The sequence below is a fragment of the Castor canadensis genome, chromosome 4 (genome assembly GCF_047511655.1).
Source record: "Castor canadensis chromosome 4, mCasCan1.hap1v2, whole genome shotgun sequence".
Lineage (NCBI taxonomy): Eukaryota > Metazoa > Chordata > Mammalia > Rodentia > Castoridae > Castor > Castor canadensis.
Genome location: NC_133389.1, coordinates 19,242,824 through 19,259,485, shown reverse-complemented (window position 1 = coordinate 19,259,485; position 16,662 = coordinate 19,242,824). Strand labels below are relative to the sequence as shown.

The 16,662-nt window shown below is 40.0% G+C and overlaps 1 protein-coding gene across 12 annotated transcripts in view; it reads left to right on the top strand.

The window, feature by feature from the left end:
- Positions 1-16,662, top strand: part of Nedd4l (NEDD4 like E3 ubiquitin protein ligase) — a 297,017-nt gene that overhangs the window by 159,248 nt on the left and 121,107 nt on the right. For 7 of the 12 annotated variants that reach the window (XM_074069742.1, XM_074069745.1, XM_074069743.1 and 4 more), the window contains 2 exons: positions 996-1,034; positions 3,503-3,556. In XM_074069742.1, coding sequence (XP_073925843.1) covers positions 996-1,034; positions 3,503-3,556 — 93 coding nt within the window. The other 5 variants (XM_074069740.1, XM_020170525.2, XM_020170524.2 and 2 more) reach the window with 1 other exon arrangement.

Here is a 16,662-nt window from a genome sequence, read left to right as displayed (position 1 = left end):
GATTTTTTAAATTGCTGGCTCACTGTTGCAAGGGTTCTGTTTTGTGTTTTTATGGTGCACTGTGCTGAATTTTTTTTCCTTTTTGCTTCTCCCTATTAAAGGAACTGGAATGATAAAGGCAAATGTCATTTTGACTAAAAATATCCATAGCTATAGATAAGCTGTTTTTGTTTTTTTAGCACAATTTTGAAGAGCCACATCTATGTGAGTGTTAGGCCCATACAGAAAACAACGAAGATGGGCCTGCTCCTTCAGAGAACATGCTTCATCTGAGTTTTGAAGAATGTTGGACAGTCTTATTCAGACTGAGGAGAAAGGATCCTTTCCATGTTTTTATGAGATGTATATTTAAATAGATCCCTAGAAATATGGATGGTGGACAATGGAGAGGAAGATTAAAGGATAGGTTTTTTTAATCTGGTTATTTGGGAGGGAGGGGGACCTAGATCCCTTTTGGTTATAACTAGCAGAGGATTTTATGTGAGTGAGTGAGTGTGTTGTGTGTGTGTATTTGTGTGTGTTGAAATCCGATGCTAAATACAGTTGTTTATATGCTATTCTTCAAATATCAAAACTCATACAAATAATGAACACTTTCAGGCTTCCCCACCTACTCCATTACTCTTCAAAACAGGCTTGTTTTGAAGGGAAGGTAGAGGGAAGTCAACAAAGTTCATTTCCTTCTTGATAGGAATACTCACTTCAGTGCTAATTTCTTGAAGGGGATTTTTGTGTTTTCATGATGATGGCTCTTTGCAAGTCCCCTGTGTTTTTCCTTCTGGTGATAGCTTGCAATTTATGGTTTCATAGTGATGAGTCATCTGTCTCATAAGTATAGTCTCAAATAATTGACTAAATGCTGCTTTTATTGCTGTTTTGAAAATCTTTTTTTTTAATCAAGAAAAATGTTTTAAGTAAATGTGAGGACTATATTATACCAGGAACTGTTGGTTTCCAAGACTGTAAAAGATATTACAAGATAATTTCTCTTCCAGACGCTGAACCCAAAGTGGAATGAAGAATTTTATTTTAGAGTAAGTTTTTCATTTTCTGGTAATAATTGTTATTGATATCTAGATTGATTATGTCACAATTGATTCATATGGAAAGAAAGCTGTAGCATTTTTTAATGAGAAATATCTTTTAAGATGAGAAATGTTTAGGTAAACTCCTAACGTATAGTAATGTATTCCAGAGTAGTAGACACAAAGTCTGGACTGTTTCATTTGGAATTTGGAGGGGGCGGGGGGAAGCAAATACCACATTTTATCTTTTCAACTCAAACTTTTCTTTTAAAAATTAAGATAAAATGCAATTTAAACCAATAGTTGAATTATTTCTATGTGACATGGATTATGAATCATTTTAGAGATAGAGTGAAACAGTAGTGGAAACATTAAACATTACCTGTAATGGGACTGGGGCTATAGCTCAGTGGTTGAATGTTTGCCTAGCATTCTTGATACCCCAGGTTTGATCTTTAACACTCCTGCCTACCCTCACCCTCAAGAAAAATAAAAGAAAAAGAAAACTTACCAGTTATATACTAGTAAGGAAGGACAAGTTTTATAATTTAAGTATTTAGTGTATATACACATGTGTAGTATAAGATTACCTCTGGAATTTAAAAGCCCCTGAATAAAATAAAATTTTCTCGGCCTTTTATATCTAATCTTTAGAGCAGCTGTATGTAGAAAAGACTGAATTCTGTGAATTAACTGAGATTTCTGCTTAGTGAGCTTTTGTAGTTGTTGCTGGTTTTGTTACCAAAATTTTGGAAATGTTAAACTGCTCAGCTACTTAACTGAAAGGATCTTTTTTCTTTTTAAAATGAAAACATTTTAATTATCTGTATAGCTGTGATACTGAAAACTGTTCATCTCCAAAATGCTCCAGATGAAGTTTTACAATTAGTGAAGATTCCCAAGAGAAGAATTGCCATTCTACCCCATATTCTTGGTCCTGACCTTCTTCTAGTCATGATAGGACTTTCTGTGCTGCAAACTTGGATGCCTGGATCCTGCATCTGTTTTCTGTTATGCGCAGAGCTGAAATATGGCACTGATATTTTAATACTTGGTAGATTCTGTGTTCGGCCTCCACCAGATGTGTTTGAAATTACTCCGTGAAGGACTGAGAAGTGATTGGAGACAGAGAGGTGTTATTGGCCCTAGGTTAGCTCTCAAATACAGCTTTCTTCTTGGGAAATTCCAAATTATTAACACTCCTTTCATTTGAACCATATTTATGTGAGTTTTAGTATATCTAGAACTTTTTTCAGTGAATCTGAGTTACAGACACATTTAATTTCTACTTTTGTTGTTGGTGGGGTTTTTAAGATCTTTGTTTTTATTACTGAGTATCTACTGTATGCCAGCTCCTATGGATGTGCGACCCCTTATCAGAGCTGAGGAGCAGACATCAGTGCCCTCCCCACTCCCTCCAACCCCCCTCACACACACACATACAAACACACCCGCTTGCTCTGTCACTCAGCTTCAGGTGGACCATGGGGCCAGGAGAAGAGGTCATGTGGCACAGAGAGCTCTTTTCGGAGGCAGCCAAGGACTAGTAACAGTATACCTGGGTTTATCATTTGCAACCTTTGTGACCCTGGAAAAGCCCCCAAGGATCCAGTCTCCCTGGGTTCCTTATCTGTCACTAGGAGAGAGAAGCTGTCCCTTCATAGGCTTGTTCCCTGGCTTACATGCGTGGTATAAATGAGAACCCCTGGTACCATGTCTCACCAGGTTGGTAGCTAGTAAATGATACCTAAATCTGGATGATGAAATGGGCCTTTTTGGTGAGGTTTTGGTAAAGAGAAAGAAAAAACAAACAAACATTGTGAACCTTGTAGCTCTGACCTTGGCCCCACATTGCTGGAAGTGGAGACGTATTTCTTTCTGATTCTCTGTAATGGTTTACAGCTTAGGTAGGCCTTGGAGAACAGCAGGCTAGACCAGGTCCAAGTTTTGGTTGCCCGACAGATATACTGGCTGTGGGCTCCTGGGCAAGTTGATTGACCTGCGTGATCGCAGCTCCTCATTGTATACAAGTGAGGTGATAGTTACACATAGTGGGGTTGCTGTGGGGATTAAATGAGGTCACGTAATGCTGATATTTAAGAAGGAAATAATACCCCACAAAGAAGCTCAGAATGGCGAATAACTGCTTTTGTGATTTTATTATTATTTTTTTTCCTTTGTGACCCTAGTATACAGACAGGAGGATGCTTTTGTAGAAGGCTTTCTTTATCTAGAGACACAAATAAGAGTCCTGTGTTTTTCTGATATGTCTAGGTATTAGGAATAGAATAATGGTCAACTCAATAAAGAAAATTTTATTTAGTAGAAATAGAATTTCCAGACAATTAGGTTAATTGTTCATATTATGCAGTCGAGTTGGGTACATTTTAAAGCATTATTCTGTTCTTTCCGTTCCCCTATTTCATACTTCAAATGATTCCTGTTCATTTTTTAAATACTATTCATATCCCTTCTAGGTAAACCCATCGAACCACAGACTCCTGTTTGAAGTATTTGATGAAAACAGATTGGTGAGTGAATCCTTCATTTTGAATTTTGCTTCATTTCTTAGAAACTGAATTTTCAGACTAGTATCTTTCAAACTCTGACTTTTGCTTGTACCTACAACAATATACTATATGCTCAAAGAGAAGATTATTTTGTCCTACTACTTTGCGTTGCTCAGACAGAAACTTATTTGAATATGTGTGTATTTTTGTCACAATAAACATTAATGAAAGTCACTGGTGACGGTCTCAACCTGAGTGGTTAGGCTGTGGCTGGGGAATACAGAACCATGAGCAAGTCTGTAAGGAGGCCATGAAGCATGAAAACCACCTCTGTGGGGGTTTTAAATATATTCCGGACTGTAGCCCCATAACACATTGCATGGCAGCTCTGTGGTGGACTCTCTGGGGAATGAGAATCTTAACAGTTCCCGGAAAAAGGGAAGCCATGCTTAGCACATAAACTGAAATTGTATTTGAAAAGGGGTACCTTCAAGAGTACTTTTAAAGAACCAAAGATAAGGGCTGGGTTTGTAGCTCAGAAGAAGAAGGCTTGCCTAGCATGTGTGAGGCCCTGGGTTCCATCCCAAGCCCCTTACCCTCCTTCCCCTTACCCCACAAAAAACTTCAAAGAGATGTAACTGATATAAACTGACATTTTATATATAAATACAATATATATGTGGGATATTACTAAGATTTTATCTTAGAAGTGGAATTTTAGCAGTAAATTTTGCTTAAAGCATTTTGTTTTCTTAGCTAACTAGTATTGTTTACCTCAAGTAACTGTGAGCTGAGTGTTCCAACTCTGACAGTGAACTTTATCATATTATGTGTAAGCCCTTGAGGTACCCTCAGAAGTGGTATTCAAACTCAGTGTACTCAGTTATACTCATACTTGTTACCTGAAACTTACATATGTCAATTGGTTCGAAGGAGCCCTTCTTTCTGCAGAATTCAATTGAAACTCCAAATTTTTGAATAGTTTGATATTAACAATATGTCAGCAAGAGAAACTGTAAAATACAAGTCATAGACACCCTGACCTTGAAAATGAGAGAATCCTGGTTTCACATAATTAAGCATCAGTCATCATTTAATTTTCTTCTACTAAGAAATTCACTGTTTAAAAAAACTTAGGTTTCCCATTTTCATGTTCTAAAATAACGATTGTAGTTGAAATAACCTTGCCCTAGGTTGGAATCTGTACTTCCAAACCAAAAAGGGCTTTGAAGGCAGATCTCTTAAGAAATCCCCTGTGAATACAAACTTCATCTGAACATTCATGTTTTATAATATTAATTAATGCTTAGTGTTGCCCCAGGTCATCTGCAGCAGTGCTGCTATGCAGAGAATGCTGCTGGTGGTAGCTTTTTTCTTTGTTGGCTGTTAATCCAGTAAAGACAGTACGTGACTGTGGCAGTACTTAAAAGTTCTAGCATTAAACAAACTAACTTCCGTGTCTCTCATAGAGGTCATTTTTGACATTTAAAACTCATGCATTTAAAAACCAAGTTCAGATGTGTGTAAACACAGGGTTTATCTTCCACACCCTCCACTGTAGAAGCTATTGAGAAAGTCATGCTTTGGAGATTTTAAAATAAGCCTTTTGTCACTTTTTGTAGCTTGGTATTTTCCCTTCCTATTTTTTTTTTAACCCCCTCCTAAATAAACCTCTTTGTTAAATGACTGCTGTTTCTGAATCATACAAAATAATCTAAACCACACAGAATATTTCCAAGTTAACTACAAACCTGATGACAAATTTTTGAATGTGTACTTTATTTCTTAGTTCCTTTTCGACTCTTGAAAACCTGGCAAGATTCCATGTTTGTATCCCAACTGTGGTAATATTGCTGACTTCTTTTTGGAAAACAGTCTTCTCAGGGAACATTCTTGTGTTAAATGACTGCAAAAACCACATGCATACCCTCTTCAATTTTCCTTCTCTTTTACAGGGGAGTTGGGAGGGGAGGGTGTTCTTTTTCTCCTACCTGGCACATGAGAGAGAATATTTTCTCCAGCTGGGTTCCTTCTCTCTAGTACTCTGACAACCATTTTATATATGAGATCCCTTTTAAATGAAAAATGTTTATAGCACCCAGAGGTGGACCCAGACGCACAACTGGGTGTGTAGTATGTTGTGCTGTGCCCCCTGTGCGTCTGCTTAGCTATTTTGTTACTTGTAGATCATGGTCTAATTATTTCCCGTTAAAGGGATACTAATTCCGTGGGGTGTGTAATCGTATTTATAGGACATTTTATTAGTTTGCATTCCCTCGTGGTAGTGTAGTGATATCATAAATAACAGAAACATAACCTCGGACGCTTGTGAAAGGGTTTCTCTCTCGCAGCCAAGCCATCTTTTACTTGTCATCATTTGGTGTGACAGGGACATACCAGTGTGTGCTTGTGTTTAACGTGGGGTCCCTGCGCATGGGATAGAGAGAGTCCCAGCGTTGTGCATAGTTGGGAGAGAAATGCCCTGTGAATGTGATGCGGTCAGATTTACAGCAGCGTGGCCCCCAGCGTGTGTAGCCTCAGTCAGCTGCCCGAGCTCCCCGCTGGGCCGCCCCTTCCTGACAGAACAGCAGCAGCTGGGAAGGTGCTGTTTCAGGCTCTTGCTGTTTAAAAAAAAAAAAAATGAGAGCAAGGGGGAAACTGCACTAAGTCCAGAAGCTGGCATTGGAGGGGGAGAGCGCGGTCATGTGGTTCTGGCCATCCTACCCTCTGTCCCAGTGTAGATGAGAGCTTTTTGCTCTTATCCAATCATGCCTGGAATGCCGCTTGTCACTTGGGCTATTTCTGCTATCTGTCGCTCTTGGTGCCGCAGTGCTAACGGTTTGGCAGGTGGGACACATTTTCTTGGAGTTGGTGTCTTTGGGTTTTGACTTCTGGCAGTGCCGGGCTTGTTGTTGCCTCTCGCCCTCTCCCTCCCGGCCCTCCGGTCACCATGGCCCATCGGCTTCGGTTTCATTTTGGCTCTGGTCGCAGCAACACAGCCCCCGAGTCAGAGATCCTAGACCAGGGGAGAGAAGAAGACTTTTTCATGGCATTCCACACCCTCCCGCGGAGGGGCGGCCCGCATCCCTTCACCCAGAACACAGGGGAGGACGGCGGCGGCCTGCAAGAAGGCGTGGGCGCGCTGAAGCGCAGCACGTCCATGTTCATCCCCCAGCTCCTCACCGGCGTGGACGCGCGCCCCACGCGCAGCTCCTCTGTGCAGATCTCCCTGCAGCGCAAGGCCACCGATGCAGCCACCGAGGGCTGCGGGCCGCCCGAGGGCCCCGATGACCGGCCACCACCTAGCACTGCATCCGACCTCGGCGACCAGGCCATCACCTCCACAGCCACGAGGGCCTCATCTCAGAGTGGCTTGCAGGAGCCCTTGCCAGAGGACACCCCGGAGAGCTCACCACCTAGAGTAGCTCGGGACCCAGGGCCCCAGGTCAACGGCACGTGCGGCCGCCGCGTGCGGTGCCCGGGCCCTGTGGATGGCACGGAGGAAGCCACCCCAGGCCTGCGCATCCAACACCGGGCCTCCAGCGCCGACGTGCGCCAGGTGCGGCTGCTACCCTTCGGCCTCGATGGCCAGGCCACACCTGAGCCCAGGCGCTGGTCCCTGCAACACGTTCCAGATGCTGCTGGAAGCTCTGGGAAACGATGCTTTGTCTTCCAGTTGCAGCAGCCCCATCAAGGTAGTGCTCCAGGGCTAAGCAGTGATTTCAATTTTGGCTTCACAGGCACAAAGGGGGACAGGTTGGTGAGGTATCCCCGCATTCGGCTGGAGAGGAGCACCTCGTATCCTACCCAGCCCCGAGCAGGCCGGGGGAGTCCCACAGAAGAGCGGGGAGCCCCGGAGACACTGCCTCGGGCCAGCCGGATGGCCCCTGAGGTCCGCAGGACGAATTCCATGGAGAGGACTCCGCAGGGTCAAGGCTGCATGTTTAAGATCAGGCAAGATCAAAACGCAGGGCAGCAGCATTTCCGAATTCTTGTGACTCGGGGGCCCGAAGAAGCTCCCCAGAGTCCAGGAGAAGGGACAGCCGACAGTCCCGGTCCCCCTGGAGCGGGCGTCCCGGTAAGTGCGCGTGTGTGTAGTGAGCCAGTCACCTAGAAGGGACGATTCCAACCCAGAAAGCTTATTCTGCAGCGTAGCTTCAGTAAACTCCATCCTTCTCTGAGGGAGTTTCCTTCCCTGCTGCGGGCCCTTGGAACCCAACATCTGGATACGTTCAGCGACGGTAATCTGTGATCCAGTATTTTGGTAGAGGTTCACGGAACTACTTAACCTTTTAGAACATATCTTTTCTTTAGGACCTCAAGTCAAAGAGTTCTCTGTTTTGGAAATCCAAGGAAAACACACACTCAATTATTGTTTTAAAAGAATTTCAGTCTATTCCTTAAAATTCCCAAAAACTAAATGAGGGCCCCAACATGTTGATGTTGGAAATGCATTTTAAAAGTTGCTTGCAAATACAGCCGGTGACAGCTTTCCTTTAAAAAGAATCAGTTTTACCTGACAAAGGTGAGCGGATATAGCAACTTTTGGTCTCTTAGTAAGCAACTGTATAAAAAATTTGGTTCTTCCTAAGAGCTGCGGGAGGTCATTAGTCCTTTGTCAGATAATTTATTGTCTTTGATTTGGTAGTACTGAACAAGAAAAGTGTCACCTTTGCAACTGCAAGATATGTGCTTTTGAGGCAGATTGGCTTATGGACCAAAATTAGGGGAAGCTGTGATGGGGATTCATTAGTGGTCAGATTGCAGGGCAGTGCAACCTAACACTGCCCACTTGAGTGTGGAAGCCAAGGATGCTGTATATAGAATAGTAAGTGCCCTGTCTCCAGCTGTGGAAATAGACGCCTTGGAGGAGATTCTGGCTTTATTGCGTAGCTTACTCACTTTCAGTGAAATGGAGCACAGAAAGACAGCTGCTGACTCCACCAGGCCTCTGATGACTCTGCAGCTTTCATGGTTTAGAAGTGGGAAGAAAAGTTGACAATCAGTTAGGTTCTTTTTCTGGTAATCTCTAGCCATTGAGTGTGTTCTACAAGAACAAGTCCTTGGATTTTGAGTTGGATACTTTTTTCCAGAGTTTCATGTGATTACCAGTTTGAGGATGTGATTGCAAAATGTGTGCAGGACTTTTTGTTGGGATTTCACTTGCAGATTATCTTTTGAAAGTAGGTATCTGAGGATTATTTTAGAATTGTATTGTACTTTAATGCTTTGTGTCCAGATGTATTTTTTGTGATTCAAGTAAGCTTTATCACTGCCCATCATTGGTTTTAACCATTTCAAAGATACAACCAAATGCCAACTACAAATAGGATTCTCTTTTATTTTCTTCCATAAGTCCTCTTTTATTATCTCAGACCCATTTATTAGGAGCTGGCTAAGTTCTTTGTCTTGGTTTGAACCCATTCATTCTACTTTTTGTACCATGATACAGATATCAATAGAGTTTTGATAGTATGGTTGCTTTTAACCCCAAGAAGGTATCATTGTGAGGGCTTGTAGGCTTTCGTTCAGACCACCAACCACGTGAAGATTGAAAAAAAATGCATTTACATTTTGATGACTGTTCAGTTACGTAGACAACGTGCATCATTTTGCAGTTCAAATGTCAAGGACAAATGCATTTGTATGATTAAAATCTCATTTGGTCTGGAGTTTCTAATGAAATTAAGAAATAAATAGAATATACTAAAATTATGTGTATCTTTCAAGTGCTGCTCAATCTTGCAAGATATGTGTTGTGTGGGGAAAAAAATTCTACAAATTCAGAAATCCAAATTATTGAGTGAATAGCTTGTCTTGGAGAATAAATTCTATCAAGTGAACAGTTTTCATGCGTATATCTTTGTATGGGCACATAAATTAGTACATGGTTGGTAAGTGGGTTTGAGCAAAAGCTTTTTGTTTTCTTTCAAAACAAAACCAAAACTAGCCGCATAAGAAAACTGTCTGCTCCATTCAGCAACTTCGTAAGTCTTTCATGTGGACCAGGGGTGTTAAGTGTAGGCAGCAGCTGCAAGGCCTTGGCATTGGCTGTGGCCTTATTTATCTTGAAGGAAAACATTCACTTGGGCGTCTATAGTCTGGCTGCCACCAGGCTTTTTTGGCGTTTCAAATATCTGCTGCTTTGGTCAGAATGGCATTTCATTATTAAGTTTATATGCAAAATTAATTAAAATTGATTATAGTCTGGGTTTTGAATGGTATAGAAAAATCTCATTTGATTAGGGAAAACCACTCCAGATTCCTTTTATGAATGTGCTCAAATTTTGTAAGCTCAGATCTTACTACAAAGCAAAGTTGCTGAGTACTTTTATCTGTCTGTGCTTTTCCAACATCCTGCCATGGCCAAATCTAAACACAACATGACTCCAAAAAATATTAACCAGCTAGATTCTTAGAAAAAATACTGGGAGCCCCATGGGATCATAGATTTCTACCAGGTCAGCCACCATCAAGAAAGCAGAATTGTCCTTTTAGTCATCAGCTAAAATATTTCAGAGGTCATGGAATTTATCTGTTAATCTGTGGCATAATTAGTAGCTATTTAATAGATAACGTAGGTGTTTTCTTACATTAATTTGGGGGTCATTTAGGTTGATTATGAGCCTATTCCCTGCATTGGAGTTGTTCTAAGGAAGTTGGGGCAACCTTTACCAACACACATGCCCCCTTTGAACACTGTTTTGTGCAGAATAGCTGACAAGCTCCACATTTTACAAACCCGAGGAGCCAGCTTTCTAGTTCCATCAATGTTACTAAGTGTTTGAGGTCCACTGTGTATATAACATTACACTAATTCCTTGGAAAGGTTCAAGGACTATCTCAATTTCTTGCTGACACAAAGCTTTTGTAACATAAACAGAGGGAGAAAGGCCCACAGGGGGCAGAAACAGGAATTGTCACACCTCCTACTCACACTAGTAGGGAGGGAGTGTCCTTCTTTCCTTCCATCCCAGGCGCTCTGAGCCTTCCTGTGTCCTCTGTGGACATATTCTTCACAGAAATGATGCACCAGTCTTTTGCAAATGAAAATTCATTTTACTGGACAACAAAGGATATCTAAATTATTTTCATCTGGAGAAATTTCAGTTTGAGTGTCTTTTAAAGAAGATGCTTTTATCATACAGAAAAATTTGTATTAATATTTATTGGTGCCTCTTTTTTTACCAAAAAACTCTGTGAAAATCAAATGTATTAGCAATCACTTTCTTTGAAAATTCAGCAATGACATTGTAATGGGTAAGAGAAAAAGGCATCATATTCCTTTCATTGATTTGTTTTCTGACTGGATTTTATAAGCTTTTTTTTTCCCTCCCAGATATTATAATCTCTCTTCGTGTGGTCATATATGAAATAACATTTTACTAAAAATTTCATCTGCTTTCAGGGATATTTTAAAAGGTTGATGTAGGCAGTGCACAGGGTTGTCACCAGTTTGTATTTGTCAACTTCCAAACACCCAGGACTTGCAGTGATACCTCATGTTTTAGTATTTTACCATTTGACAAGTGCTTATGTTTATTTCACTTAGAGTGTGTGATTGTCCCCTTGAATAGGCATCATCTCACTGGGCTTCACAACAAGCATGTGAAGTAGTGTTATTTCAGGTGAAGGTATGTAATGTTGACATTAGGTGTAATAACATTGTATGTATGTCATGGCAACCTATGTATGCATGATGGTATATGTGTGTGTGCATGTTTGCATAATTAAGCTAAAAGGCAATTTTAATGTTTCTTGTGATGGACATTGTTGCTGAAAAGTTTAGCAATGACTCTGTTTGGCACCTTTTTAGCACTGGCCTAACAGAGGGAAGGTTTTGAAGACTGAAGAGCCAGGGTTGGCAATTTACAGTCTTCGGGTTCTAAGGTAGATACACTCCCTCTTAAGTCTGCTCTCTCATGAGTAAAGTGTGATAAAACTGTCCAGCTTCCCTGGTTTTGGCATCACTCTCCCCTCAAAAAATGCCACTTCTAGTTTTCTTGTTAGGTCTAGATAAGGGAGCCCCTGTGGAAGTACCTGATGGATGAACCAAATGCACAAGTCTTCCTCTTGAGTACTTTGTTAACTGTGAGCATCCATTTTTGGTCAGCATGGCATTAAACACAAGGACTTCATGCGTTTATGGCATCCTTGGAAATGTTGACTTTAGTAACTAGCTCTGATGTCCTTTCTGTTGTCACCTGGTCTTCCCTAACCGTCTGTCTCTTAGCACTGCTCTAGGATGAGGCAGTTCTTGAAAAGAATTCATTTGCAAGCCACATAATATAGAAAAGAACCTTTGATTATATTAGAAATGTTGACAATTTGAGATCTTACAAAGTTCTGGCCACATTTCCTATCTATTTTTTTTAATAGGTCAGTTTGCTGTAATACATTTCCAGGGGTTAGGTTTATTAGTACTCCTTATAGGCTAAGGCTTTTGAGAAGCAGTGTCACGCTGTCTGTATGAAATGTTCACATTGTGGGATTTGAGAATTCTGGAGATACTTGGGAATATACCTTACTAGATACTGCCTTCCAGAGGGTTTGCACAAAAGACGCAGCTGCTTTGCTTGGCCAAGCCTAGAGGCAGAGTTCCTAGTCATTGAATTAAATCTCCAATTTTATGGTACATATTAATAAAAACAATTCTCTATCTCTACATAATAGTTCATAAGGCCAGAAGAAATTTGTCCCATGTGAAAATTATCTTACAATTTTATAAATGTTGGATGCTTCTGTTTAGTTGATGGATATTTTTGTGTAGTTGAGATTAAATTATAATGCTACTGGATAACTTGAAATCATCAAGCAGATTTTTAAAATAAAAATAATTAACTGTGTATTGTTATTGGCAAGAGAGATTAGCTAAAATTTCTAAACACATTTTTTTCCTTTTGATTCTTAATTACACTACATTTCAATAATAATATAATAACATTTTCAATAATGGAAAAAGTGAAATTCATAGATGTTATAATTGTTGATTGAGTGGTACCAGAATGTCTGTAAATACCAAAAAAAATTGAGGATTCCCATCCAGAATTGCCTGGTAATTACTCAAAAGTTTATTATCCTATTTTTGGCTCCTGGTTCCTTTAATTCACATAAGAAACATAATCCATGAGAGCCCACCTGATGGGCATGGCCCTCTCCAGGTGGAAAATTAAAAGTGTCTAAAAGAATGAAATAGAAAATATTAGTTAAGTAGATGTTATGAAGTTCTGGACCAGTGGGATTACTGAAAGTTTTAGAAATAATCTTGACTGTGTGCATCACGGTGCGTAATGTTCTCAGAGGATATATCTCTGTCTCTCTCTTTCTGTGTCTCTGTCTCCCTCTTTCCCTCTCTTCCCCCCACCCCCATCTTCCCCCCTCCCCTCCACTCCTTCTGTCTCTCTCATCTCTTGATTATTCTGCTACTGCTTATTTGGGCAAGCTAAGATACAGAGGAGGTTACATGAATAAGTAAGTGAGACAGGTGGCCTGATATGAGTGGGCCTGGAAGTAAGTCCCTGCTGTCCTGGCCAGTTTTGTGCTGTGTCCTGAATGTGACTGTGTCTGTAGGCATCACCATGTTTTAACAGGAAGTTAGTTTTTCTGGTGGAGGATGAAGCAGATTGAATTTCATAAAGCCTGCTTTTTCTGTGTGCATCATTTTAGACACACAGCCTGCTCTAACACTTGTGAAGTGTAAAGTGCTTGTATCTCACAGGTCGGAAATGCAAGTATTAGAAATGGAGCTGGAAGGGATCCTCCTTTCTTGTGCTTGATCTTTGTTGCTAGTTTACAATTCCCATACTTTGTATTTGTTCCTTAAGTGCCTGCCCAGCCTCCCTATTTTTAAAAAATAGCCATTCAGTGTTTGTTTTAACATTAAGCACTGTGTGGAATACTCAGTAAACAGAATGAAGGAAATTCCTCCAGATACCAAGAGACCAGAATATCCCCCAGGCAAATCTGCATTTCACAGGTCTCTAGAGTTTTACAAGGCCAATTTTTACAGATTGCAGTGAGTCAGGTGGCTTTTACTTCCGCATATAAGAGCTCTGAGGCATCTGCTTTTGACCTAAGCCATCCTTCATTATCCTGCTTACTCTTTTTGGGGGGTTAGTAATCATAGGTACTTGATGATTCCAGTAGGTCCTGAAAGATTTACAGTGGCTTTTTCTTATTCTCTATGGTTAATCTAGAACTGTCAGCTTTCAAAATATTCTTAATGACCCACGATGTCAAAACTTTTCAGTTTTCTTAAGAGCCTTTTTTAAAACTTCATGATCATACTTTTTGAGAGTTTTCTTCTTTTTTGTTTTTTTAAATAAGGAGGGAAAAAACTAGTTTGGTCCAGAGTTTTACAGTTCAGTTGAACAGAAAAGTTGAAGTGGAACAGAAATACTGAAATGTCCATATAACTCCAATCTAAAAAAGCTAGCACCTTTTCAAATCCGGGAGTTTTTCAGGCTAGGAGTTACATTGCAGTGCTCACATATTGCTTAACTTTCTTAGGGAATCAGCCCCACATGAGTACAGTAAGCTAATAGCGTAGCTCTGGGATTCTTTTGTATTGTGAAGATAGATTAAGAGTTTCTGAATTGTGATATTACTGTAAACATTTTGATATTTTCAGTATTTTAGTTGATTTGGCCTCTTATTAGTTGAAGCCATGCTTTTTAAAAATTCTTCTCCCGTGCTGTACCCATCAGCGCACTGATGGAGTGCCCAGATGCCAAAGCTCGGCACACAGCGTGCCCAAAGCCTGCCCTGACCCTTTGGGTGAAATTGCTTTCTGTATAATAGCATTTTTCTCCAGGTAATATGCACAGGAGTCATTTTTTATTTCAGATTCATAAACTTACAGAACTGAGTTGCGTTAGAAATTATTAGACAATTTCCTTTCATCTTAAAGACATGGAAATGGAGGGCTTTACTTTTGCAATGATAGAGAATATTCCTTTTATGTCTCATATGACCAATAATTTTTTTTTTTTTATTTGCTGCCTTCATGCTGGAAGTATGAACATTTGCAAATCCTGGCTTTTAGAGCTTTCGGCTCCACAGACAGAGGGGCAGTGTGCCCACGAGGCCACCCAGCAGAAGCTTTTATTCCTGACAGCAGGCACTCAGTGAGTGTTGACACCCACCCCAGGCAGCAAGGAAGGGGCAAGAATAACATCATGGAGGGGCAAGATTGGAGCTGTGTCCTGAGGGATGACCAGATTTGTCTCAGTGGGATGGTGAGAGAAGCCCTAATAGAGGACTGAAAGTAGAAGGGTCAAGAATGTGATGGTGGCCGTTATCACCTCACTTGCGATTAGCAGGTGACAGCAAATTATTTTTTAATGGGAAATGTCCCTGAAGAATTTTGGGTTCTCCTTATCAGCAGGAACAGTTATTCTCCTTTTCATCCACCCTCGGGTGGGGTATCTTCCTTCCTTGCTGGCCACCTTCTTTAGAGCTGTTCTCTGCGTACTTGCCCCCACTGGGCTGAGCAGTAGGAGTTACAAGATGCGGTTCCTGTCATTGGATGGTGGTAGCAGAGACCCAGGAGTGAGACAGATCACTGTCCCCTTTATGCAGTGTCATACTATAGAATCATAATGTGAACAGAGATGAGCAAACCGTCTTTATAGGGTAGACTCTATTCACATTTACAAATGCAGTAGAGACTTTACCCTAAAGAACCAAAGATACGAATATTTTAAACATTTCCTTGCATGTGTTCTTACTGAAAATGATATTACATAAGAAATGCTAATCCTTGCCCTGCATTATTATGATATGGAAAATGTTATCACAGTTATCCACAGTACCTAAACTTAAATATTAGATATTACTAATTTAATAACATTAAATATACTTCCAGATTTAACAAAAAAGGAAAAAAACCCACATTTTCACTATTCAAATAAACCATATTCAATGAAATGTAGATACAATCGTTAGGAAAAATTTATACTAAATGGATCTATAACCTAAACCAAGCACTAAATTAAGTTCAAGATAAATAATTTCATATAAAATATTTCACATCCTAGGATAAGAAACAGTTAAAACTTAGTATTAGCTCTGTGAAGGATGATAAATTCCTAACCTCGGAAAAAGAAAGGGAAACACAAAAATTGGACAGACTCAGCCATATAAAAGTATTAAATTTCTGAGCCATGAAAATAGAACATAACGAGAGGAAAACAGCAGATGTTTTTCTTAATGATTAATACGAGTTTCTCATATTGTGTATCTTTTCAGTGTCTATAATCCTTTGCACAACTTTTTCTCAGTGGATTCCTATCTATGTTGTGAAAGTTCTAGTTAATACTAGAAAAATTCTGAGTTTTTCCACCCTTCTGATTCTCCTACCCCTTCACTGGGAGGTAAATGAAGTAATTAACAAGGCAGAAAATTCCAGCCCCCAGATGCATCCCTTTGTACCTTTTGCATTATAAAAATGGAAAATATAAGATTGGGGAATTTATGGTTGAAAATAGTTTAGGAAATTGCTGGTGGCAGTATTCATGGATAGGACTTTAGAATGATTTAGATATTTATGTATTGTAAAATGATAAGGTCACTTATAAATCCTAAAATTCTTGTGGTTTGAAATGTTGGAGTTACTTGACTTGGAGTTACAAATCTAAGTGGAAAGAGATTTTTGTGTTCTGCGTTTGTTTGTTTGTTTTGTGATGACGGTGAGCAAACCCAGTGCCTCATGCACGCTAAGCACACGCGCTACCATTGAGCTCCACACTCAACCCCTTCTACTCTCTGCTTTTAAAGTGCCTTTGCTTTCCATAAAATTACAAAAAGCAGATGGATGGATGGAGAGAAATGGTTTGAAAAGTATTAGCTATTAATAAATTACTTTGTGTAATAATATCTCGGTCTAAGTTGTTAGACCTTTTGAATAATGAATAACTTCTTTAATCTTTCCTTTCATATATTTGTCACCCAGAAATTTAAATTGTGAAATTTTCATTTCTGCCAACACCTATTTGGAATAGATCAGTTGATAGTTTTATGTGTCATTATTTTTACTTATGAAAACTCTAGCACCATAGGAATCTGCTTCCTGAAATTAACATAATTAGGTATTCTAGTTCTCATTGTGAGGTATCAATTTGCATTCA